General features: G+C 41.8%; 1 protein-coding gene across 10 annotated transcripts in view; it reads left to right on the top strand.

Moving 5' to 3' along the window:
• Window positions 1–27,448, top strand: part of AAK1 (AP2 associated kinase 1) — a 173,904-nt gene that overhangs the window by 138,890 nt on the left and 7,566 nt on the right. For 3 of the 10 annotated variants that reach the window (XM_044261295.1, XM_044261294.1, XM_044261297.1), the window contains one exon: window positions 1,524–1,619. The exons of 1 other annotated variant lie outside the window; for it this stretch is intronic. In XM_044261295.1, the coding sequence (XP_044117230.1) occupies window positions 1,524–1,619 (96 nt within the window). Of the gene's footprint in view, window positions 1–1,523; window positions 1,620–3,719; window positions 4,539–13,447; window positions 13,550–14,575; window positions 14,678–16,069; window positions 16,181–17,843; window positions 17,955–18,848; window positions 26,935–27,448 lie in introns of those variants that run through there. 6 more of the 10 variants (XM_044261299.1, XM_044261298.1, XM_044261300.1 and 3 more) reach the window with 5 other exon arrangements.

Raw genomic sequence — 27,448 nt, 5'->3', positions numbered from 1 at the left:
AAAATATTTTTGAGATTTTAAGAGCAGTGATTTTACCCTTCTCTTCCTCCATCTATCTTTAAAGAAGCTTCATTAAAAACCCACTTTAATAGGGGCACCTGGGTGGCTCAGTGGGTTAAAGCCTCTGCCTTCGGCTCGGGTCATGATCCCGGGGTTCTGGGATCGAGCCCTGCATCGGGCTCTCTGCTCGGCGGGGAGCCTGCTCCCCCCCACCCCGTCTGCCTGCCTACTTGTGATTTCTGTCTTTCAAATAAATAAATAAAATCTTTTAAAAAAAAAAACCCACTTTAATAAATAACCTTCTCAAAATGACAAAATTGTAGAGATTGAGAACAAATAAGTGGATTCCCAGGGTGTAGGGACTGGAGTAAGGAGTGCGTACGATTATAAAGGAGAACAACAGGGGTGTTCTTTGGTTTGATGGAACAGTTCTGTGTCATGGTCATGGTGGTGCTTGTGCTAACCTATACATAGGATCTGATTGCAGAGAACTGCACACACACACATGCACACACACACACGTGAGTGCCTGTGAAAACTGGATAAAGTCTAGTTAACAGTATTGTAACAGGGTCAGCGATACTGTCCTGTAGGGGGAAAAGATCTCACCATGGAGGGAAGCTGGTCAAAGATTCCCAGGACTCTATGTAGACAGACTGCTGTGATCTCATAATTATTTAAAAATAAAAAGTTTTTTTAAAAATCTGTAGAAGGTAAAATGAGATTTCAACTAAAGAACAAATGAGTATTAAAATACAATGTAAAGAATGGGTAAATAGAAAACCAGCAAGCCTGGGTTCTGACCTCAGGTTTGGTGGCCGACCTCTGGCTAGCCTCTTAACTTCTGGGCTTCATTTTCTTTTCCGTAAAATAAGAAAACTGTGCTAGAGAATCCTAAGACCCCTTCAAGCCCTGATATCCCACAGGGTGTTTAGATTCCTGTACATCAGCAAGTTTGCCAAGTATAGAATCAGTGTCACTGATGTTAGATGTAGTCGAGAAGTTAGGGCTTGTCTAACCTTGCAACAGACAAGACTCCTATTTCTGTTTCTGTCTGTGTCTGTCTGCCTAGCACTATAACAGACATTCGGTGATACAGTTACCCCGGGATGGTAGAGGACACACTGAAGCACCTATATGTCTGTGTTCGATTACAGAGCAGACAGTGTTTACGTGCCGTAGTGTGTGATACAGACAATAGTTACTATAGGAATTCTGGAAGAGATCACTGCAGGCTTCCACACAAGGAAGAAGTGGACTCAGGTGTAGGAGTAAACTAGTGTTACCATAGATTGCATCTCTGAGTACGTTGCAGGGACCGGATTGTATCTCTTACACATATTTTGCCATTACACTGGATTATAGTCACTCATCCCTCTTTACGCTGCCTTTGAGTTCAGATTTACTCTATAATTTGAGCTGTTGGGTTACTAGATGCTAAATTCATTTAGATTCACTTGGTGTTTTCTGCTTTTCTCTTTTTTTCTCTCCTTGACCCTTTCTTCCACTCCAACCAACTCCAGCTGAAAAAAGGAAGGGTGGGCAGACTGTGGATTCTAGCCTCCCACTTCTAAGTGTTTCTGATCCTTTCATTCCTCTTCAAGTACCTGATGCACCAGGTAGGTAAATAGAGCTGATCTGAGGTTAAGCAGCTTGATTCTTATGTCCCAGGGTCTCATGAGAGTTGTTTAAACACTCCATTAAAAGGACATGAATTCCAAGCCCTAGTAATAGGTGCTGTTATATATTTTTTGATTATGAAAACAGCCTGTGTATTAGAGGGAACATTAGTCCAATATGATTATAACATGTTAGGGGACACCTATAAGCATGTGACAGAAGGAACAAAATGCTAATAGTGGTTAGTATGATGATTGGATTACTGGTGATTTATTGTGCAGTTCCTGTTTTCCTATAATGTGCTTTTATTTTATAAATAAAAGTTAAAGGGAACATGAGTCAGGAGACTCGGGTTCCCTTTCTGGTACTTGTACTATCTGTAAACCTTCTGGGTTTGACTCTTCATCAGTGAACTGATTTGGACTGTATGAGTTTGAATATGCCTTTAGGCCTCGTATATCCTGTTTTTTAAGTGAGCAATCTAAAAAAAAGTAAGAAATTGATAGTGTGTTCTGATTGAAATAGCTTTTGAAACAATGGTTGGATGCTTTCTCTTCGGGGTTCATGGATGCCAGTGATTTTCTCCCTACTCTCCTTCCTATCCTTTTGGGGGTGGAGTGAGGGAGTGTGATGTGAGACACAGAAGCTACCCTTTCTTTTCTCTAGAAATCAGTCCTTTTGAAAAAGCAAATAGATCAAACGCTCTAGAAGCATCTAGCCGCCATTTTGTTCCTGATAGTTTTTCTTTTTCTTTCTTTTTTTTTTTTCCATTCTTAACCCCTGCCTATTCTTGGTTTTAAACTAATAGGATCTGTTTGGTTCTTCATCTCTCCCAGAATGTTAAAGGTATTTGACTAACTCAAGATTGGAAGTGATTGTGATCCTTGTACCATCTACTTAGTAAGACAGACTGCAGCAAGGGTACCATGATGGTTTTTATTTCTTTAGGCAATTTGTTGACCCTCCTTAGGGGAAGCAAAAACTTGCCTCGATCTGGTAGTATTGTGTAACTTTATAGTTTGCTGGACCTGGATGTAAGTCAGAAATACCTAAGGTCACTGAGGAGTGATTCAGCATTGGATAGTTAAAGGAAGGAGAAGAAAGGAATCAAGGAGAGGCCCTTTTCTCTCATGTATCGTTCAGGTATGCCTGGCAGGACCTAGACAAGCCAGTTTTTAGCAGAACACTGTAAAGGTACAGGCTGCAAACTGACACCCCTCAGGGTTCTTGCCTTGCTCTTTCCCAGATAGCCCAAGAGCTGTGGAAGCTGGAAGGGTGGCCTCTCGGCACAGGCCAGAAGATGAGGTCCACAGGCGAGTGGCTGTCCTCTGCAGCTCTCACAGGTGCCCTTCAGATCAGGGACGAGGAACCAGGCACACTCGCCAGGTGTCTCAGGATATCAGCTCCCAATTGTAGGGATAAGTTGTGAAGGGTTGTGAAGATGAGCCTGGGAGGCACCAGAGGTAGATGGCTGTCATCCTCCCTCCCTATTGTCATCATTCCTGTCTCCTGATCGTCCATATTTCTCTCATTCTGGGGATTCCTGTTAAAGTGATACTGGTGTACACTTCAATACCAATTAAGCCATGGTCCCTCTTGGTTTTAATGGGAAATGTATTAAAATGGAAGATACTAATAGAGAATTTCAGGGGTTTCTTACCTGCTTTATGATCTATCAGGCCAGACTCCTCTGAAAACATAAATTAGACATGTCACTCCTTTGTGCTGCAGTGAATTTTCATATCACTGAGTATAAAATCCAGACTTCTTACCATGACCTGAAAGGCCCTAACTAATCTGGTTAGCTCTCTGGCTACCCCTCTAACCTGAGCTCACAGTATTCTATTCTTGAGTCTTTCCTCCAGCAGGTGAGGCTTGTTCCCACCTCAGGGCCTTTGCATATGCTGGTAACTCTGCCCAGGAAGCTTTCCTCTATCTCTTTTCCTTCTTGTCATCTGACATTTGGGTCTCTGCTTAAATGCTATCTTCTCAGGCCCATTGTATTCCTACAGCACTCTTAGTCACACTTCCTGGCCTTTTTCTTCAAAGCACTTACTATGACGTAAATACTTAGTTCATTTTCTGTCTTTTCCCACCAGGATGTCAGTGTCCTGAAGGAAGGACCTTGCTCTCTGATCCAGCATTGCTTTGCCAGTACTAAGAACACTTAGAGTTGGCACTCAATGAATATTTGCAGATTGGATGAATGAGCAAAGTAAAATGTGAGACTGAAAGGCTCACGGTGCCCCCACTGCTCTCCATTTCTGTCCCCAGCTCCCAAATACCAGACAGCGGGCTCCATAGCCTTCCCTCCGTGCCCCTGCCAACTCCCAGCCAGGCCTCCCAACCAGTCTTTGAGGATGAGTAAATGAAGGTACAGCCCACAGTATCATGAGGCTGCCAACCCAGAGTGGAAGTAGTAGCTGGGCTTAACAAATCCTTCAGCTCCAACCCTTCCTGGAGCCCTCCAGAATTTGGACTGAGCAGGGTATGTTGCCGCTGTGTCTGACTGTTGCATGTACTGTAACATTCAGCCTATACACCATTCAATTCCATAACCTCTTTATCCAAGGATGTGGATGGGATAGAGATAGGATTGCCCTACATGCTTCCTGGCCATCTTGAAATGTCTGACTGAAGAAAGGCCCGAGAGTTTAGGGTCTCTGAGACCTCAGCATTGTCTCTGGGACAATGGCCAGTTTGTCTCCCGCCCCCCACAACCCACCTCCTGCCCCACCAAAGTACCCCCAGTTTGTCACTACCCCCAGCCCACTGTGGGGACCAGTCTGTCTCTTTGGTCCATTTGTTTGTTTGTTTTGTATACATTCTTACCTCCACACTCCACCTTCCTGATTGTGAGTCATGAAAATTTAGTTTCCTGACCGCTATATGCCTTTTAATGACTTTAACATTTTATTTTACGCTTTTAAAATGTTCTCACGGGGGCACCCGTGTGGCTCAGTTGGTTAAGCAACTGCCTTTGGCTCAGGTCATGATCCTGGAGTCCCGGGATCAAGTCCCTCATTGAGCTCCCAGTTCCATGGGGAGTCTGTTTCTCCCTCTGACCTTCTCCCCTCTTATGCTCCGCTCTCTCTCTTTCAAATAAATTAAAAAAAAAAAAAAAAAAAACTTAAAAAAAAATAAAATGTTCTCACGTGTAATTTCCTTTGATCCTACAAAGAATACTGACTGGTGGGTATATCAAGTAGTATCTCATCTTCTTGTAGGGGGGTAGGTGAGGCCCGGGGGCTACTGTAACAGGTACTGCTGTATACACTCCTTTTTGTGGCCATTGGGCACCCAGCAGCAAAGGTTTCCTTGTCTGGAGATCAGCAAGGCCTTCAACTGGACAGCTAAATTTGAGGTTTAGGGAAATACAAAAATGGGTTTGAACTTAAAAGACCTATGTTCTACCTGTATAGTAGCTTGGTGATTTTGATCAAATCACTTAAACTCTGTGTTCCCCTCAAAATTGGTGCCATTAAAACCTACCCCATGGAGTGGCCTGTGAAGTTCAGATGAAAGCATTGTGTTTGGAATTGCTTTGTAAACTTTTACTTAGTATAAAGATAGGAAATGGTGTAATAGATTTGGTTCTGGGTCCTTATTCCCTGTGGGACAGTCCTACTTAACGATAAAGTCTTAGGCAGTGATATTTCCCTCTTACAGAAATTAAACTCGTTCTAGAACCTTTGACCTTTGCACAACCAAGAGCCATTGAAGCAGACTTTCTTGATATAATGATTATTAAACTGTGGGTAAAGGGGACTGAATAATTGAATTTGTTTGGGTTTTCTTAAAGGAGCATTTCTATTGTCCAAAACATCACAAAACAAATTTTCTTAGGAAATCTCTCATATATATATATGGAATCACAGCTGTGAGCATTTATGTGCTCATAGAGCTGCCAAATGAAGCCTGACTCTGGTGAGTTGCCAAGTAGTTCACTGATGCCCATGTGCTATGTGCATTCATTTATTTTGCCTTCAATTTGTGTCAAAGAACAGATAAACTATAGGTGGTACCAAATTTAAAGCATAGTAGAAGAGAATGGGGAATTCTCCCTGAACACTGGCTGAACAATTTAATCTTTTGGTTTTTTTTTAAATGGTAAAATATATATAACACAAAATTTACCATATTTAAAGTGGCACTGGTACATTCACACTGTTTTTTTGCAACCATTACCATCCATCCACAAAACTTTTTTATCTTGCAAAACCGAAACTCTCTACCTGTTAAACAGTAAAACTCTCCTTCCTGCAGCCCTTGGCAGCCCCTATTCTACTCTCTGTCTCTATGAATTTGACTGCTCTGCATACCCTCACGTGGGTGGACTCATATGGTATCTGTCATGTTATCACTGGCTCATTTCACTTAAATTAATGTCCTCATGGTTCATTCATGTTGAAGCATGTGTCAGAATTGCCTTCCTTTTTAAGGCTGAGTAATATTCCACGGTATACATAACCACATTTTGTTTATCCATTTACCTGTTGGCCACGTGGGTTGCTTCCATATTTTGGCTCTTGTGAATAATGCTTCAGCAACATGGGTGTGCAAATGTCTCTTCAAGATCCAAGATTTTGGGGGTTTATATATCCAGAAATGGAATTGCTAGATCCTATGGTAATTCTGTTTTTTGTTGAGGAATCGCTGTATTATTATCCATAGCAACTACATCTTTTTACTTTTCCTCTAACAGAGGACAAGAATTTGAAGGAGAGATTTTCAGAGCAACTCCTTAACACTGATCTCTCAACATCAATGTTCCACAAGACTAAGCAAGAATGCATTAGTTGCCCCATGAGAGCTGCTTCCTAGAATCAACAGCTTCTAAAAACTGTGCCTCCTGGTTTATGGCACTTCATTGTCTCTTAGAAAGTAGGCAAGAGAAGATGTGTTTTCTTACTGGTTTGTTGTCAAGATAGGCTTTCCTCCCAGAGCTCTTTGCCTGGTGTCTTCCTCACTTCCAGCTGCTGGTTTGGGATATTGGAAAGTCCAGGGTTGAGCACCTTTGTGTCTTTGTGCTGGAAAGTTTCTCTTTCTGCATTCAGTTCCCTGAAATGAAGTCGGAATGGGGAATGGTGGTTGATTTGGCTTCTAGCTTGCAGATGTTCCAGACAGTTTAGTGTCTGGTTTCTTAAAGATAGGAACTATTTAAAGTGACTAGATTTTAAAAACAGCATCTCTCATCACAAGACTTCAGATAAGATGTAAATTCCCAAAGCCGCAAAGCTGTAGCAACGAGACCATCTCTTTTCATGGGGCTGGCATCAAGCTCTTCCATGTTTGTTAGTCCAAGTGGTTCTACTCCTCATGGTCTTATTCCTGATGAAGTCTGGAATGGTCCTTGAGCGAAGCCTTCCCCTTCTTAACCTATGTAATAAGCAGATACCTATCCTCTCTTTTGATATTTTGAAAGAGAGAAAACTCACAACTTGCAGTATATCCCAGTCTCAAATCAGGAAGCAGTTTTGATTTTCTAACCTTAGACAGGTTTACAAAGGGTTTATTACCTTCTTGCCTATTCATATTTTCAATAAGTTGTGAGAGAAACAAAAGAGAAGACTCTGGAATGGACTAATTCCTACCTCTTCCTCTCTTCCCTAGTCCCCAGTGCCACTTGACTTATGCTTGAGAGGAGAGAGAGGGGTGCTCAAAAGATCATTTTTCCAAGTCCCCTCTTAATTTTTCAAAGTACTAACAATCTTCTCCCTTAGTTTTAAAATTTATTTTTAATTATAATAATAAAATTTATTTTTATTTTTTAATTTTTAAGAATATTTTATTAATTTATTTGAGAGACAGAGAGAGTACCAGAGTGGGGTGAGGGGCAGAGGGAGAAGCAGAGCCCTCTGAGAAGGGAGCCCAATGTGGGACTTGATCCCAGAACTCCAGGATCATGACCTAAACTAAAGGCAGACCTGTAACCGACTGAGCCACCCAGCTGCCCTCCTTTATTTTTTTTAAGGAGATTATATTTATTTTTATTTTTGAGAGAGAGAGTATAAGCTGGGGTGACGGGCAGAGGGAGAAGCAGACTTCCTGCTGAGTAGCAAGCCTGTTGTAGGACTCCATCCCAGGACCCTGGGGTCATGACCTGGGTCAAAGGCAGACGCGTAACCAGCTGAGCCACCTAAGTGCTCCAGTCCTCTCCTTTAAGTGCACTCTCAGTCTCTAGTGCCCAGGCTAACTCCTTCCACATCCAATTTGCTCCAGGGGTCTGCCTTCTCAGTCCTCTCCCCATGATTTCAGTGTTTTTCCATGCTCCTAACCAGACTGGTTTTTATTTGGGAACCTTAGAGACTTGAGAAAGAACCGAGTCTAGTAACAGGGATGTGATAAGAAAATACCACTAACAGGAAAACAGAAGCAGACAATTCTAAAAGAAGAGTTATAAATTTACCATTAAATACAGATTTTGTAAAAGTCCATCATGATGATGAATCCAAGAAGAGCCATTTATGAAACAGTGAGATGCTGCAATGTCTGCCATCCCATTGGAAAGGGGGAAAACCCTACCACCTCATGCTTGATGAACATCTAAGGCAGCGCGGACCCACTCAGATCCTGCTCGTTTACATTCTTGCCTTTCCTAAAAAATTATTCCAAGAGGCACCAGGGTGGCTCAGTCAGTTGGGCACCTGACTGGGGATTTCTTTCTCTCTGTTAGACCACGCTGCCTCCTCTCACATTTCACGTTATTCAAAGAATTCTGCCTTTCCTGATCTCATAGCAAGACACGTGGGTAAAACCTGAAACTCTGCCCATTCTCACTCTAATCCCAGGCATCTGTGGCCTCATGAGATGTCAACAAATCGTGAAATGCCCAGGGAGAACTTACTTGAGGTTTGGGATCTTAAAAAACACTTCCTTCACATGTTCATAAATTCACCACCCTCTTCTCGGCACTGCTGGTCCCCATCCACCCCCTTCATGACACATGGTCTCGCAGAGTGTCTTTCTGTAACTCTCAGAGAGCAGATAGAATTCCTAACATGAGTCATATCGAGGGCGGCCCATGCTGCACATGGAAGGCCTGCCGGCCGTGATTTAGAAACTCTCAGCCTCCTGTAGCCTTCCCTGTGCAGCCCATTATACCCTATTCTCTGGTTCTTCACTTAAAGTGATCAAAAATGAGCAGAAATAGCTTGAGACGTGACTTCTTCTAAGAGCCTTCACTTTATAAAGCAACCAAAGCCTTAGTTCAACCAGAAGACTGAATCTCTAATATGTAGAAGGTTAGGGTCCTTGTCCTAGTTAGCTCTCTGGTTTACCTGCTGTAAGTTCTCAGGCAGGTGGCTTTGCCTTTCTGGAACTGATTCCTTCATCTGTAATCGAGAAGGCTAATTGAGTAAGATCTGAGGCTCCTCCCAGGGCCAACGTGTCTTTGCTAATTTGGCCGTTGTGCAGGGGGCCATGGCTCTGTGAAAACCTGTTCTCCCATGTCGATGAACATAGGCAGACCCTGTAGGCAGCATGTGGAGGAAACTGTGAAGTCAAGTCCGAACTCTACCAATTCCCATCTGTGACTTTGGGCAAGTCACAAGGTCTCTGTCTCCATTCTTCTCAACTCCATCTGTATTCCCAAACCCAGGTCTTTTTGTGAATAATGGATGAAAATGCTTGACATTGAACTCTACAAAGGGAAGTGATAACCGTAGTTAGAATGGCTGCTGGACACCCACACAGAGTCGCTGAGTCTTCTGTCCTCTTGAAAGCACTAGGTATGGCGGAGAGGGGTTGCACACTCCGTCTGTGCTCTTACTCCTAGTTCTCTGTCTGCTCCTGCCCTGTCCCTGCTCCTCCCTCCCACGTGTCAGTATTCGAGGATACTCGAGCAGTGACCATACAGACTAGCTGTGTGAATTGCCTGTTACTTGAGGTTCGGTCAGAAGATAAGCCCCCTAAATTGGGCAACTTACCCCATCCCCACCCTGTCTCACCACACGCACGCACACACGCACGTATATACAAGAACTTTTTTTAAAATCCCCTCATGTTACCTTTTTGCTAATCGCTAATAAAAATATTCAGTTCTTACTGAAGTACCTGACTTTCTGGTTGGCCCCCTCTTCCTCCCCACCTCCCTAATGAAGCAGAGATGTGACATAGGATACGAGAGGAAAATCTGAGAACTGGGGATACAGAGACTAAGAAGATACCTTACCTGTCTTCAGTCCTTTGTAAGGACTGCAAGAGAAGTAAGTGCAGAATGGTCCAGACGGTTCCCAATGTGGCAGGGAGGATCGGGAAAGGAGCAGAAGAGATACTTGAAAGACCAGTACAGAAACGGGGTAGGAGGGCAGGGAACCTGCTTCTCCCTCCCCCTCTGCCTCTCCCCCTGCTTGTGCTCTCTCCCTCTCTGTCAAATAAATAAATAAAATCTTTAAAAAAAAAAAAAAAGAAACGGGGTAGGAGGTATGTCCGTTGTACAGTTGAGGAAGTAAGGGCAGAAGTTTGAGGACCGACCCCCCCCATGGTCGTAACTTCTCACTGGAGAGGCTAGAATTCAGACTCTGCATTTGGCTAGCCCAAGCTTTATCATGGAAACAAACTACTGTTTGAAAGATAAGCAGGTACTTTGGGAGTCGTTACTTTCTATCCATTGCTTTGAGATTGTGATTGTGTGAGTGCTAAAAGTGAAAGAAGCAAATAATTACTTTCCTGCACATGAAAGAAGCTCTTTTTCGGAGTAAAACAGAAGCTAGTGTTCAGCATAATGAAGAATCAGACTTTTCAAGAAGACCGTCTTCTTTTTGCTTGTATACTAAAAACTGTCACATTTTTAAACATCTTTTCTGCTAATAAGATGTTATGTATGATGCAAGATAATGCTGATGTGCTTACGCTTGGATATTTGGTCAGTACTCTGGGGTTTTCCCCGCCCCTGCTGTTGAGAAGCTTCTTTTCCTCTCTCTTCCTTTCTTCAATTTAAATACCAGGCGTAAATGAGAGAAAGTTAGCAGATTGTCATTTAACTCAAAGATATCCACATCCAAAGATGGTAAATTGATATCACATATAAAAATCTTTTTCTGCAGTGTGTTACTTGTACCAAAGCAAATTATCTTGCCAAGACATTAAAATCCATGATTTGGTTTCAGTCCCTCAACAAATACCAATTTTGTCTTTATTTATCTTGATTCCTGATGGCCTAGAAGAATGCAGATTCATTAAAATGTTCTGTACTCCTATTTGAACTTTAAGTCACTTCCTTTTCTCAGACATTTTTATTTTAGTTTTACCTTAATGGCATGTTATTTCTGTGATAGAAAAAAGAATGTCGGCAGGCTTTAACTGGGAAAGTTAGAGTTTATGTGGCCTCAACCTCTTTACAAGTAAAAGGAGGTTGAGCTCTTAATTCCCTTCTTTGTGTAAGATTCTGTGATTCAGGATTTTGTTTCAAGTAATGTTCTCTACCTTTAATAAGTTGAAGATAAATAGAGACTTGTTGATGGATCAAGGCTGAAAAAATCATGAAGAAATCTTAATGTGTGCACTTATCATACATTAAGTTATCGGGTATGACAAATCTGGCGGCTTCTTCTGGCCTTTTGTTTCCCAGCCAGAAAACATCAGAAGTAATCCCTCTTCAGGTTTAAGTGCATTTCATGAGATTTGACCATAGAATGATAAGTGTACCAGCTTGTCACAGGCTCTCAGTTGGCAGACAATAAATGATTGTTGAAGTTAACTTAGACATATTTTGATTCACTTGCTGAGTTACACAGCATTTCTAAATGCAAGTCCAAAAATTTTTTTTCGAAACTAAGCCCAGGAAGGGATATGAATGCATAAAGACTTATTGCATATGTTTATGGCAGCTTTATTTTAATAGCTAAAAACTAGAAACAACCAAATGTCTTATCAACTGGTGAATGATTCAACAAAATGTGGTACATTCATACACTGAAACACTACATAGCAATAAAACTGAACAAACTTTGCAGCAATGTCCACAATTGCCAAACTGTGGAAAGAGCCAAGATAGCCTTCAACAGACAAATGGATAAAGAAGATGTGGTCCATATACACAGTGGAATATTACACAGCCATCAGAAAGGATGACTACCCAACTTCTGCATCAACATGGATGGGACTGGAGGAGATTATGCTAAGTGAAAGAAATCAAGCAGAGAAAGTCAATTATCATATGGTTTCACTTACTTGTGGAGCATAAGGAATAATAGCATGGAGAACATTAGGAGAAGAAAAGGAAAAGTGAAGGGGGGAATCGGAGGGGGAGATGATATATGAGAGGGACTGTGGACTCCAAAAAACAGAGGATTTTAGACGGGAGGGGGATGGGGGAATGGGTGAGCCTGGTGATGGGTATTAAGGAGGGCACAGATTGCATGGAGCGCTGGGTGTTACAAGTAAACAATGAATGTTGGAACACTACATCAAAAACTAATGTATTATGTGGTAACTAACATAACACAATAAAAAACAAAACAAAAACAACAACAAAACAAACACACTACTATGCCATGACAGGGATCTCAAAAGCATTATGTTAAATGAAAGACATCAGGGGTGCCTTGGTGGCTCAGTGGGTTAAAGCCTCTGCCTTCGGCTCAGGTCATGATGGAGCCCCTCATCAGGCTCTCTGCTCAGCAAGGAGCCTGCTTCCCCACTCTCTCTCTGCCTGTCTCCCTGCCTACTTGTGATCTCTGTCTGTTAAATAAATAAATAAAATCTTTTAAAAAAATGGAAGACATCAGACAGAAGAGAGTACCTACTGTATGGTTCCCTTTATAGGAAATTCTAGAAAAGGCAAAACTGTAGGGACAGAAAGTAAATCAGTTGTTGCCAGGGTCTGGGGGTAGCAGGATGGCACTGACTAGAATAGGTATGAGGGTAATTTGGGGGATAATGGAGATGTGCCACATCATTTCAGTGGTGCTTACATGAATGTGTGCATTTATCAAAACTCAGCAAATTGTACATTGAAATTGGTGGCTTTTATTCAGTGTACATTGTACCTCAAATTTTTTTCAACTTTTTATTTTAATTCCGGTTAGTTAACATACAGTCTAATATTAGTTTCAGGTGTAGAATTTAGGGATTCCTCACTTATACACAACACCCAGTGTTCATCACAGCAAGTGTCCTCTTTAATACCCAGCACACATTTTGCCCTTCCCCCTCCCTCCTTCTCCCTTCTAGCGATCTTCCAAGTTCATTCTGTATAGTTAAGAGTCTGTTTTATGGTCTGCCTCTTTCTCTTTTTTCCCCCCATGTTCATCTGTTTTGTATCTTAAATTCCACGTGAGTGAAATCATATGGTATTTCTCTTTCTCTGACTGACTTATTTCACTTAACATGATACCCTCTAGGTCCATCCATGGTGTTGCAAATAGCAAGATTTCGTTCTTTTTGATGGCTGAGTAATATTTTATTGTATACATATGTATGGACCACATCTTCTTTATCCATTCATCAGTTGATGGACATTTAGGCTCTTTCCATAGTTTGGCTGTTGCTGCTATAAAAGGTGCATGTATCCCTTCAAATCGGTATTTTTGTATCCTTTGGATAAATACTTATACCTCAGATTTTAAAACAAACAAACTTAGGGCCTATCTTGAATGACTTACAAAGTGATTACTTCACCTGGGGAAATCATCACTTTTAAATTTTGAACTTTGGAAGCCTATTTTTAATTAATGGTAAAAGATACTAACCGTCTTCGTTTTTATGATGAATGGGTACAAAAGTTTGACCCCAAAATGTGTTTGTATAGAAAATGGTAAATGATCAATTTGCTTTAATATCTCACTGCATTTTTGCTTTCTCTTTGCCTCTCTGCCCAACCTAGAAAAACTAATTGAGGGACTCAAATCTCCTGACACTTCTCTCCTGCTCCCTGACCTCTTGCCTATGACAGACCCTTTTGGTAGCACTTCCGATGCTGTAATTGGTAAAGTCGTTGTCTCTGTTTCTTCAGTCCTGCATGATATATGTGTCTGTTTCAAGAATGATCACTAACTGGTTAGCAGATCCCCAGGGGATAGCCCTTCTGAGGAGTGGAAAGTGCCACAAAGCCTCCTTTAGTCTTATTTGCTATCACCCCAAAGGAAGAGTTTTCTCTGCCTTCCTGGGACACCACAGTTACGTTTGCTTTGCCGAGATGTCTAGAGGGACTTGTTTTTGAATGAGGAGGAATGGAAAAAATTCACCGTTAGTTACAAAAGCTTTGTGAAGGAAGTTGGTTTTGAGCTGGGACCTTAACCTTTAGCAGATTCTTCTTTAGAAGGCCTGTATGTGCCACATATCTGTAACGGGCAGCACTAGCCCAGCGGTGACAGGAAACACTTGCCCAGTGGTGAAGCCCCACGAGTAGAACCCAGGCAAGGGGCTTGGTCCGCTCAGTCTGCTGTTGCCCTGTGCTCCTACAGCAGGGCAGGCGAGATGTACAAGATGTCAAGGTCCCTGTACTCTGGGGTTCATAGTCCTCAAACTCAGAAAGGCCATGAGCCAAGAGAGAGAGGAGGCCTCCAGCTGCGGGATGTCAGAGAGCGTGAAAGACCTCCCCGCTACAGCAGGGAGTGGGATTTGAGATGGACTTGTGGCCTTTGCAAGGCACAGAGGACGTCTGTCCCCAGGTTCATCCCTTAAGAAAAGCAAAATTACCATAAGATATTATGGTGCCTTTCAGCCTGTGTCTTCTGACACGGAAGAAATCTGCTAGGTGGCCCGTGTTCTACATTTATCTGTAAAAACCAAGACTCGCCAGGACTCATCAGAGCAGTTAACCCTGCACATGCATGCTCAATCAGGGAAGCCCAGACAGCAGACAGACAGTAACTTCTTGGACTGCCCATCTTGCCCGAGACTGGCACTTGAGAGCCCCGTAGAAGAAAGCCTCCACAGAATTGTCTAAAGAACCTTTTGACTCCTCTTCCCTTACCCTCTGTTCTCCTTTCTTAATGCTCTGTTACAAAAGAAAAGGCCGATGTTGCTGTTGAGAGTCTCATACCAGGACTGGAGCCCCCAGTGCCCCAGCGCCTTCCATCTCAGACGGAATCTGTGGCCTCGAACCGCACAGGTCAGTCCGGTCTCTCTGCAGCTGCGGGGACCGTTCACTGTGGTGGCCCTCATGGTCAGCCTTTCCACCTGCAGCAGGTGACCCTCTTCTTTTGCAGCCTAGTCAGTTGTCCCTAGAATGGTCAGATGCCCCTAGAATGGGGGTACAGCCCCAGCTTCTAGAAGTTGAGTGATACCATTCCAAGCCGAAGAGCAGAGTATTTTTGGAGCCATGTTCTCTGTAGAGTGGTCCTTGGACTTTCTCTGGTTACGGTATTTCCTTACTTAAGATTTTTTTCACTGGTGTCAGGTTCCCTGCACCCCCTTGCCTAAAAAGTTCTGCTGAGCTGCAGGGATGACTGGACTCCTCCAAGGTTTCTGAGCCACTTTCCAGCGAGTGGTGTCAGTAACTTCGTGGAGCTCACCCTCTGGATGTGGACGTTCTATTCCCAGCCCAGTGTTTTTAGCTTATATGGATGGTTTGCTGTTAAATTGTAGGCAGAGTTGAAATCTTCCCTGGTCCGGCATTGTTTTTACCCTAATTTCAAACTTCTCTCTTAATAGAATCCTTTACTGTCCATAAATCCAGAGTTGATAGCCTACATTTTTATCAAGCCCATAGTTACCTTGGTAAAAGTATCTGATTTCCTACCTTAGGACAGAAAACAATTGGAAGTCTGGGAACTATGAAAATAAACTCAAGGGAGTGGGGGAGATGAACAAAGAAGGCGAGATGGTTCCTTTGCCTCTTGCTTACTTGACCTGTCCAAAACTTCCCCAGAGAACAATTTGTATGTTAAAATGTTTGAGCTCTGCATTTTGCCTTCTCTCTGTTCCTTACCTAAAAGTAAAATCATATATTCAGAGAAGCAATTCAAATTGAAAGAATACTATTAAGAAGCAAGATTACTTTATTTTGAATGGGGATCTGGTTGAGATTTAGAAAACGCTGTTTAACCGTGTCATATTCTGCTGATAATAAGCCAGGGACAACCCCCTCCAAGTCAGCTTCAGTACCTCACCCTGTCGTACCTTTTCCCCCGATTGTTTAGGGAAAGTTTAAATGAAACTCTTTAGTGGCAAAGTCCTTTTTCCCCCAAGTGGCATTTGCTGAGAACTGAGTTGCTGAAGGGTTCTTGGCATCCAGATCACATATTTGCTGACCCAGCAACCTCTGAGCAAAGAAGTATTCCATATTTGATGTTGTTGATGTTAAGAGGAATCTAGAAGTACATGTTTCTATCAATGAAAATGCTGGGGGCTTAACGTGTTACTTGTGGTTTTCTTTCTCCCGCCTTGGCTTGTACGTATGACATGTAAATGCAGTAACTTCAAGCCTAAACTCTAATCTCATGATATTGTGTGTGCCATTTAATGCCATCACTGACCTGCGATGCTGTCAATCTGGACTCAGATTCTCTCACCGGGGAAGATTCCCTGATTGATGGCTCCCTGCTTTCTAACCCTACTACTGACCTTCTGGAAGAGTTTGCCCCCATAGCGATCTCTGCTCCAGCCCATAAAGGTAAAATGCTTTCCTGTCCTCGGGCTCTCATGTGTCCTTCAAGGAGAACTGAATGAGTCCTGAGAATTTTCCTTACCGAAAGTCTTTGCCAGTGAAGTGGTCTCACCCCCTCCTTCATGTAGGAAACCCGAGTTTGTACTTAGCCTCTCTGTTAAAATCCCTCTCTGGAAGAGTGCCTCGTAAGGCTTAGACAATGGATTGGTGGAGCCATTGCTTTCCGGCTGTCATGGGGACAGCATATAGTCCCTGTTCTCCGTGAAAGGCAGAGCTCTGTGCCTTTGCAGTCAGCGCAAGTACATGGGTCAGTTGACTGTCCACTGACTGACTGTTGTCATTAATACGCTTGTTAGCCTTAGAATTGTTAGCTTGTTGTATTAATACGCTTGTTAGCCTTAAAATTGTTCGTTAAATCTGATTTCAAGTTTTTGGGTAGTGATTGCTCAATAAAGCAGCAGGCATAAGTCCTCAAAAGTCAGTCTTCAAAGACTGAACTTAGCAAAGGTTTAAATTTTGAGTCATTACTGATTACTGGATTTCTCTTTCTCATCTGCCATTTTCATTTCTTAGTCCTGGGTTGATACCAGTTTGAAAGGCTGCTGGACAGAAGTAGCTTGAAATGAGTTCCCTTCAGTGAGCTGTTTATAAAAGTGACAGGCACGGGATGCAGGCGTTCCTAAACTTCTTTCTCCACTGGGGGTAGTGAAGTCGGTTTTCTGGAAGGAGCAAATGTATGGAAAAGGAACAGTGTAAGTTTATTCTGAAAGAAATTTGAGAAGGAAGCCTCCCCAAGAAGTCTGAAAATAATTAGTTTATGGTTTACGGCGGTAATAGCTGAGTTTTTGTTTTTACCCTTGATGGCATTAAAATGATTATGTTTTTATAGAGTGTGTGTTTAACCAATTATGTCTGGCAGGAGTATGTCAGCAGCGATATGTAATTACAGAGAAACATCACTTGCAAAATAGGTGCTCAGCTAGCACTTGCCCATAGGGTAATCTTAGAATGGAGGAGAATATTCTAACAAACTTACACTTGAAATCCCAGGGCATGTGATCTTGGGCCCCAGCGTTCCTTGAGGCATCAGAGTTGATGGAAAGTCACGGGGCAGCAAATCCTTTCAGAAGTATTTTATTTGCCTTGTATATAGCAGTTGCTTCTTTTTTTTTATTATTATTATTTTAACTTAAAATTCAATTAATTAACATATAGTGTAGGTAGCAGTTACTTCTTCAAGAGCTACTAATTACCTCCCCCCTGCCCCTGGCTTTGAGTTTCTTGATTATTGTTTGTTAGTCAGGCCTCTGTTTGCTTAATAAGGAAGATAAATGACTAATTGCTGGGCCTTTGTGAATTACTGGCACTGAAGAGATCCCTCACACTAACTACAATGAGTGGTTTTAAAACGGTAGTGGAGAATTCATCCTCTAACCCTTCTCCCTGACCATTTAGGAAAGTCTTAACATGGCCAGCTCAAAACCATTTTTTTTCTGTTTCCCTATTTTCCAGTTTTGCTACTTTTATTTCAAGTCATGAAAATAAGCATTTTCACCTTCAAAAACAACAGCAATTGTATAGTTGGGGAACTTTGTGCCCTTACATGTTCTCTCATTTGCTAATCTCTACCTCTGTTGTTTCTGCTTGTGTACTTGCATTCTGTATTAAGCTGCAGAAGATAGTAATCTCATCTCAGGTTTTGATGTCCCTGAGGGCTCGGACAAGGTGGCAGAAGATGAGTTTGACCCTATTCCTGTATTGATAACCAAAAACCCACAAGGTAAGAAAGAGAGGATGTGGAAAAGAGAAGAGCTGGACATCACAGCTCACTACAAAATAGTAATGTAATCTCCAAGAGGGGAAAAAAGCACCCGCACTTAACAAAGGAAACGGGGATAATGGCAGGCCGTGGGGCTGAAGCAGGATAAGATAGAGATACAGGTATAGACAGAGATACAGTTATCTTAAACCTTGGCCATGGTGTTTAGTTAGAAGGAATGTATTTAATACTTTGACCAAAATCTGGTTTTTACGAAGTTATCAAGAGAAAAATAAAGTGGAAACTTAGTGAAAACCAGAAGGCATATATTTTTTTAAAAGCATGGAACATTTCTTGAGCATGATTAGAATAATCTGTAATAAATATTCTTCCCAAAGAGATGAAGGATGGTGCTTAGATACCATTTGCATCTTTTGGACATTCATGAAGCATCCTTTATCCTCTCTGATGGGTTAAAATCATTTCAGTGTGCCATGAGACCCTGAATTGCCATGGGACCATCTATATATTTCTTAAAGCCCATTTCTATTGCAGTGGTCTTAGTAACTAATTTCTCCCCAAAGCAAAAACTGTTGATTTTTACTTTGTCAGGGAGATGATTTGATGTTATCAGGAAGTTAGGGTCCAGCCAGCAGTTCTCAGGCAGAATGTCTTAGCATCCTCTTTGCAAGGTGTTCTGCCTCTAGTATGGTATGCCTGGAGTTTTGGTGGGAGGTGGTGGATACCTAGCTTGTATGTTTAAAAATGAACATGTAAGAGTTTGCAAATGTAAACTTGTTGCTTCTCTAGGGTTTGGTTTGGTTTGGTTTGGTTTGGTTTCTCCTTTGCTTGCTCTGCACATCTAAACCTTAACCCTCTGTGTTTTGTACTGAATTCCTATCTCTCCACTTCCAGGTGGGCACTCTAGAAACAGCAGTGGGAGCTCTGAGTCCAGTCTTCCCAACCTAGCCAGGTCTTTACTGTTGGTGGATCAGCTCATAGACCTGTAGCCGGGACCCAGTAGCAGAGGCAATTCTGTAACCTTCACACCGTAATACACGTTTTCATTACGGAGTTATAAGAAAAAAGGATTTTTTAAAAAATCTACGAATAAAGGGCCCTCTAGCCCTTCTCTCCTACCCCTTGCCTTCTCCTGTAGAAACGATAAGGAAAGAAAATCACTTTGGCCCTCCAGATAATTCCTTGGCCAGTTCCTCCCTGTTAGTTTGCTGTGTTTTCTCATTACCCTTCTTCAATAGCATTATCTTAAATCAAGCGCTAGATGCCATGAGCTTCTCTGCTGGAATCAACTCCACCCAAAGCTTAACTGTAACTGAAACTAGTGAATTGACACCCTTGTCTCATTCTTGCTAGGAATGGCCTCCCAGACCAATCCTCCCAGCCCCTGTCTCCTTTGGCCAGATGCTGATGAATGTGTTTCTCTGTTTTTGCTTTTTACGCTGCTGCATTATATCATGAGAACGTGGCTTCTTCAGTTGGTCTTGACTCTGGGCAGTAGCCTGGAGATGGGTGTGTGACTTAAGAGAGAGTAAAACTGACTGACGGATGGGATGTGTTTGAAAAGAGCAGTTGAGCCCAGCTCTAGCCCACCAGCTCCGACCTTGTTTGATCGTAGACTTAGTCAGGGGATTTTACACCCCATGCAACCTGCCCAGCATTCATCCAGCATTCTGGCTTCCATTGAACCGTGATTTCTCAGATCTGGAGACGTGACTGCAAGTACTTGAGATCCTTGGATAAAATGTGTACGTTATATAAAACCCAAGTATTGCCATTCCTTTTCATGTTAACTGTCCCGAGCCGGGATCTCAGAATTAGACCAAAATGAGACAATGGTGGTAATATGATACCTTTTATTAGAAGACTTTTCACTGGGGGGTGGATGGGGAAGGGGAAGGAATTGTAGCAGAAACAGATGTATTTTTCTTGTGATTTTTATTTTGAATCAAATATTGTAAATTGTGTATAAATGAAGACGCTGAATAGTTCTGTTTCCACTTGGCGTTTCAAGTCTGATATCAGGTGTCTGTACAGGGTTTTGATCTCTTTCCCTTGTATAACTACACAGCAATCCTACAGTGTAACATATGGAATCATTTTAAGTAGACTTGTGTGTTGCTATAAGCTTTCAGCAGGTCCTCTGTCTTTGTAGAATAAGCATGTTGTTTATTTTCAGATAATCAGAAATAAGTGTGCTGACAAGGTAGGCACAATTTGATTCTGGCTACTTACCTTTCTTTCTCTCTGATGTTTGAATCGAAGGATGCAGCCAGTGAAATATGTCCAGTTGGTTTTCCTTGGCTTCCTAGATTAAAAAGCAAAAGAAAGCGTAGTTCCTCACTAACCTTAGAATATTGTTCATAAAATAAATAAAGGACCCTGCACTGATACGACAACATGCCTCATGGTCACCCTCTGTATATGTCCTTACTCGTTGGAGTGTATTTTTTTTTTCCTCCCATAGAAAGCAATTTTATAAAATTGCCCTTTTGAAATGAGGTGGGCATGGAGAAGCCCGTTGTGGTTCTCTTCCTTGAGTGCCACTTTCCATGATCAGAAGGGGAAACTCTTAATTGATCAGATTTGTACAAATAAAATTCCACGCTCATTTGTTTGTTTCTCTATCTAGTACTTTTGTTCCTTTTTCCACACGTGCACTTTAAGGGGGGTGGGGAAGAAAGTTGAGCAGGCAACAACGGCCTACAAAACACAGCACTTTGGAGGTCAAGCTTTGACCCCAGAAATGTGAGAACAGCCTTTGAAAGGCATCGGAGGAAAAGTCTGAATCTTTCAGTCTTCCTTCTGACTTTAAATACTTCCTGTGCCAGCTGAAACTAGATGAGCTAAGTAAAGCCCTCTATTAGGATAATGGATCATTTCCAAAATTGAGGGAGGCACAACCTTCCTGCTGAAGATAAAAAAAGATGTCCTTGAAGAGCTCTCCATGATTGGACAGCAGTGAAAATGGGACTCGGTTTGCCCCTTTATGGACAGGAATATTACTGAAGATCGAAACTGTATTCTTTTTCCTGGACATAGAAAGAATGTATAAACTAATGAAGGAAATGTTTATTTTTAAATAAGAACAATGTTTTATGCCTATATTTTCCAATTTGATTTTTGTTCACACATATACATGTTAGAAATATAATGGAACATCTAGTTTCTCGATTTAATTGAAGAAGTGAAGAGTACAGTTTAGAAATTTGGTATCTCTAAATTGTTCCTTTCTTGTATTATCCATAATCACATTGAGATGTATTCCCTAGTCATCTGGCTCATGAAAGCTTAATGGAGACTGTTAATGAAAATGAACAGACTAGACTGGATGGAGGAAGTCTGAGGGAAATAATGACATGAAATCATCTTGGGTTTATTCTTTAGGAATAGGACCTCAAAGGGGAGAACTATTTTTCTGTTAAGTTAGGAATCCATGTGAGTGACTCGGTAAATGGGACCTCCGTTAGTTTATAGCTTCATCCCTGAGCTAAAAGGGTTTATTGATAGGACACTAGAGATACTACAGCGTCTGATATTTGGGAGACACACGAAACTCTAGCCTGAGCCACAAGCGAGTTAAGGGAGACCAGCCGATAGTCCATCCACTTCATCTCACAGGTGTGGGATGTAAGGCCGAGCCGTGGGAGAAGAGGCCTGGGCAGGACACGCCCCCTGGGATCACTCCCTGACCTTTGCCAGTCACCGGCCAAGTAGCTGTCCTTAGGTATATGGTGATGAGTTTGGACAGGATGGTCTTTAAGTTTATGGAGTTCTAGCATTCTACCTACATATTATGATGCTTGGGAAGGACTATGAAGGATCCGTATAATCCTGATGTTCTTTAGTTCCCTTCTGTAGTTCTTAGTGTTACTGGAGCAGCATTTACATTTTAGAGAATTATAATAGCCCTTTACTACTGGAGTGGCTCTTCCTTGGTTATCCGAATAGAAGCCTACATTACTGGACAGTTTGGGACATAGATTTTTTTCTTTTTTAAGTATCTAAGTATCATTTTGTTTTGTTTTTTAATGGCCCTACCTATTCCAACAAAACAGTATCAGAAGACTACAGTTCTTTTTAAAATATATAATCAGTGATCTGGCACTTAAAAATGGGCAGATACTATAAGCATATGTTTCTGATTTGCTTTAATCCAACTGTCCAAGAGTGGTAACTATACCAGAACACATCACAAGGTTTTTTTTTCCCCCTTACAGCATTCATATAACTAGATCACCAAATTTAAGTCCCTATATTTGTAAAAACACAGGACTCAGAGGAGATAAGGTTTAAATGGACAGTCTTAGCTACAGTCATAATTAATGATTTCTTTAGCAGACCTGTCAGAATTTTGGCCGCTCAGTGAGTATTGTTCCCCTCAAAGGCATCTGGTTTTACTTGAGAAGCTAATACTACTCTAATGGTGTTGCCTTCATTTAAGTTAATTCTGAAACCACCCCCGTCCTTAGAAACACTGTCAAGGACAGTAATAAGGTATAAGAAAATCCATTGAATTACTATCTAATTAGTATTGCTTTTAGCAGCCAGAAGTATGTTCTCTGTCTTATTAATCTTTTCCCATAACTCTTGATTCTGAGTCACATTTAGCTGTTTCCAAAAAGCAAAATCCCCCCCTCAATGAAACATGGTTACTATTGAGGACAGTAAAAAGAATAATCCACAGAAAATTCCCAGAGAGGACCTTATAGTAGAAAGTGACAACAATCAGTCTTAATTTCCTTAATATTCTGAATAAGGGAACTGCCATAATTTCACCTGTCTTTAGTGGTTTAGAAAATGGAAAGATGCAGATTTTAAAATAACCTCTAAAAGAGGTTGTCACTTTGTTCAGTGTCATTTGATATTGAACTTGGCACTTCCTATATTAGAATTATAGAACTTGGATTGCTAATAATTACAAGGGAACATACTCAAGAAAAGAACCTGTTTTTCTCAAGATGAAATTTTAGTTTTGCTTATAATACTTTTCTTTCCTGCTGTCCTGGCAGGTAATTGATCATTTTGATGTGAACTAACACAGTTTTCTCCAGGTCAGGAACAGTCTGCCTTCAGCAATTTTAGAGGAAGGAGGAGACCTTTGGGATTGACTTCAGCCCAGAAGTGTGGAGGGATCTGAGTTCAGCTGCATAAATTCATACTGTAGATACCTTGGGCCAAAATCAAGTCTCCCTGATGATGTTTGTCTAAATTTCCAGAAGTCTTTAACTTTCTCTGGCTGTAACATTACCAGGATCATGTAGCCACTAACTTAGAGTTTGGGGACAAAAAAAATGACAAGATTGCCCAAAGTACAAAATTAAGCAAATTAGAGGCTGCCAGCCAGAACAGAGAAACTATCAGAGGGATATTTAAAATGAAATCTTTACTGAAACCCTCCAGATTATACAAAGCTATCTTTTATTCCTCTCTAGAGACTATAATTTTACCAACACAACGTTAGTCTTTTCATTTTCCACCCTAGTCATGTTCCTGAAGTTGGATGTACTTGGGTTTCTTGAGTCAAAATGAATCCCAGATGGCCTCCCTTTCAGATAATCTGTAACAAGATATTTCTTTGTTTATCCTGGGTTTCCTTTCACTAAGGTGGAGGAGGGAGGTTCTTTGGGTAATGCTGACTTAGGCAGAGTTACCAAACGGTGGCAGCTGCTTGAACGGTTGCTTGAACGGAAGACACTTTCCGGGTCCCCAGTTGGATGTAGTGTCCTGACTTTCCTCTCTTTCCTGTGAGTATTCCCTCCCCCTACTGTACATCGCCTCGTCATGTGGATGCGTACTTACTACAGGTCTTTACCATGTCCTCCCCAAGAAGACAGAGCAAACAGAGGTATGCGAAGCTCCCTTCTACAGTAAAAATATGAAATTTAAACATTGCTACGCAACTGTTGTGTTTTTAAAAAAGGTCTGTAAACAATTTATTATGTAAACATACAGGGGAATAAAGACTTATCTGTTCAAACAGGAGCCTGATGTTCACAGATGTAAATAACTTACAGTAACTGCCGCTTTCCTGATCTGAAAACGCACTTGTGCGAAAAGGACTTGAACCCATTGTTGAGTAACTTACTGAGTGTGGCTACTGAGGTTTCCCCTTGCTGTCAGAGAGAAAAAAAAACCCGTGAGCCTGTATTTGGTGTGACTAGACTCGGAGTTGCAAATTGAGCACAGATTTGCAGCTGCCCTCCTCTAATTTGATCCTTCATCTACCCAGGCCAGTTTAATTGAACGTTTGATGCTGGCAACAGCAGTTTGATGCCCAGGGAGAAATCTCTCTAATTGCTCCATTGCCTTGAGAGGCGCAGCGTCACTGGCCCGCATTGGCTCCCACCAAATCTCTGTTCCCCAGTCCTGGGCTTTAATAACCACTGCATAGCATAGGGTAGAACCAAATCCTTAATTTTATCATCTAAGCTGAAAGGTCATGGCAATTATTAATTTGATGTCCATCTCTTAATTCCCTGATTCAGCTCCGAGAGTGTGAATTACAATTGGTGCTGCATTTCTGACATTCTTGAGAAGGGACAATTTGCTTTCTATTTGCCAGATATATGTGAAGGTTTCTCAGTACTCCCAAGTCTTCATTTTCAGTTTGGGGCAAGAAGTAGGTCTTCGATACTGCTTGTAACTGTTATTTCAGTTTACAGTATGGGGGAAAGTAAAATTCTTGCTGTGCAAGATACATTGCACTAAAGAATATCCAGCCTGGAATTTAAGTCTTCAGACTCTGATTTTTTTGAAAGCGCTCTGATGACCCCTTCACTGTGTCCATCAGATAAAATCCCCAGAGTAGACGCACCCCGAATCACTCAGCACTTAGGGTTGCTTTGAAAGTTAACAGGCCGTTAGTGAACAGGTCATCCAAGAGTTTTGGGGACCCCTTTTCTGCTCTGTCAAGCACATGAACTCTGACTGAATCTGCATGAATTTGGAGCCTTGAAATAGACTCTTAGAACTCCTAAAAAAGTGTGCAGACCCTTAATCTTGCACACAGTCCTCCATGACAGAAAGAAAAAGAAGGGTGTCCTGCCTTCTTGTTTAGTTTAATGCGCTAAACCAGAATGAAAAGAGACCTAACCCAGTTTGAGGGGATTAGAACCAAATGCCCTACTTGAGGCTTCATGATAAGAAAGACCCTTGTGCAGCCTGTGAAACCAGGGCCTGGATTGAAGGCCTCCGCTCCTCAGGAACAACTAGCTGGCTTCACTGAGCTGTGTGGTCCCGGGGCATCTGCTGTGCGTGCTGTTGGTTGCCAGAGGAATGGGGCCAAGGCATGGGTTTAAAGTAGTGCAAATCCTTCTTTGCTAGTAGTCAGACTGTTTCAAACACATTTACCTGATCGGGTAAGGCCATTTTCATATACAAGGATTGTTCACCTTGAAAATACATGCTTTCCTTATAAGAACATACATACTCGTATTCCAAAAAAGACCTCTAATTGCCAACAAGATTTAATGTCCATCTTCTGCTTGTAAGTTATTTAGGATCTCTCCTTGACTCCTTTGTGTCTTGTGCTGAGGGTGTATGGATGTCTGTGTTTCTTCCAAACCCACGGCATTCTTGCCCAGCTTGGGAGAGCAGCGAAGAGTGGTTGCTCTCTGCTGTAGTCACAGTATACCTTCTCGAAAAAGAGTAAAGAGGTTAAGAGACTTGGCCTTCTCAGGAAAATCATTTAAATGTTGTTTTCTAACCCTTAGGAGGCAGATTCATGCTGAAAAATAGAAACAGGTCTGGCCTTGTTTTGAAGAACAGGAAACAAGTTTCCCCTTCAAACTCAATATCACAGGGTTTTTGTGACGGGGCTTGTGAGGTTTTGAAAGTTCTCGAAATTTTAGGTATGGTTTTCCTGTTATCATCAGGGTCCTAGAATATGCTAATTTGGCAGGTTTCCAGTTGTCCAAGAACCCACTTTTTAAGTAATTTAGATAGGGTAAGCACACTCTTCTGGCCTGTCCAGCTCTGGATATGGTCCCCTCCGCTTGGTACCTGATAGTTCTCAAAATGTAACCCAACATTGGCAGGCATCCAGAGTGCCCCCGATTCTGTAGGCAGCTGCTTTTTGGCATTCTCTGCACACAAACAGATCTGGCTGAATTCAATTTAATTTCCCAAAAGCACTGACTCCAGTCAAACTAGTGTCCGGTTTTCATTATTGATCGGTATGGTGCCAGAATTGGTCATTGGCTTGACTAAATTTACCATGTTTCCCCTAAAAGATATTTTGCACTCCCACAGAACCAGCTTGATAACGACAGCTCTGGGGGTAATTTTGGCAGAGGAGAAATTGTGACTTAGTTTCGGCAACTGAAAACTTTGTCTAGCTGAGTCTGTGTTAGAACGTGGTTCAAGGAGTCTTGCGGGAGGGGAGCTTCCATGTCCCTTTGCTTGGCAAATCTTATTTTGGAAAACCTCTTTGCCCCTTTTCATTTGAATTTCCTCCCAGAAATCACCACCTAAGAATCACAGTGGCAGAACTAATATTATACTTGCCTGAGAGCTTAGGATTATGTCTCTCCACATATACTGCAAGAGAGAAGATGTTCCATTTGCTTCCTAACAGCTGACTAACGCTTTCCTATCACCACGTGGGTGCACATACCAAAGCCGCAATGCCAAGAAAAAAAAAATGTATCCTCTTCAAAATCATATTCTTCAAACACTACTCAGAAAGCTGTTTGGCACCAGTACGGAATTTCACTTAAAGACTCCTAACTGGAAATTCACTGAATGCATTCAAACTCAGAAAATGAGGGGGACACCCACCTTTGTTTGTTTGTTTCTGGAAACCGTATTTAAGATCAGAGCTGTTTAAAAAGAAGCATTGCTAAAAAGTTCTAGGATTCCGAGAAACATAGTATTTTTGTACAGGATCTTCTAAAATGTTCCGATCACTCTCTAACATCTCTTTACAATGTAATGTCTCTAAGTGACTGGTTTCCCAATAAACTGATTTTGATGCCGCTTCTGCTGTGTTCTGTGTGCTTAATTCAAGCAGAAACCTTGGTAGGGGATAATCATTAACAGAAGTTTCTACTAGCTAATGGTTTGCCTGGAAGGGGAGAGGGAAACATGGGGAAGGGTTGATGGAATTACCTCAGTACAGAGGTTCCAGGGCATCTACAGAATCCAAACCACTGTACCAAATGCCTGGTGGGTTGGTAAACCCGTGATGAAATGCTCTCTTTACCCCCAACCACCCTTTCTCTGGATTCTTCTTGCTTAGTTACATATGCCTTTTTCCTGCCCTCTTGCTAACATGTGCCCAATGACATACTTCTAACCTGCTAATATTTCTTGGAAGGTAAGCTCTCTTGCATTCTGATAATTTGTCTATTTGATTTTAAAAGCCAGAGCACCCTGAGGCACGTCCATCTAGCTAGAAGTAGACTAGTGTATTAGCGTTTGCAAATATTCCTGCAGTTAACCCATGTATTTTACTCCTTCTGCTTAAAGAACTTTATAATAGATTCATTTAAGCA

Source organism: Neovison vison, chromosome 8 (assembly GCF_020171115.1).
Source record: "Neovison vison isolate M4711 chromosome 8, ASM_NN_V1, whole genome shotgun sequence".
Classification (NCBI taxonomy): Eukaryota; Metazoa; Chordata; class Mammalia; order Carnivora; family Mustelidae; genus Neogale; species Neogale vison.
The sequence above is the reverse complement of the archived record's forward strand: the minus strand, read 5'-3'. Positions and strand labels throughout refer to the sequence as shown.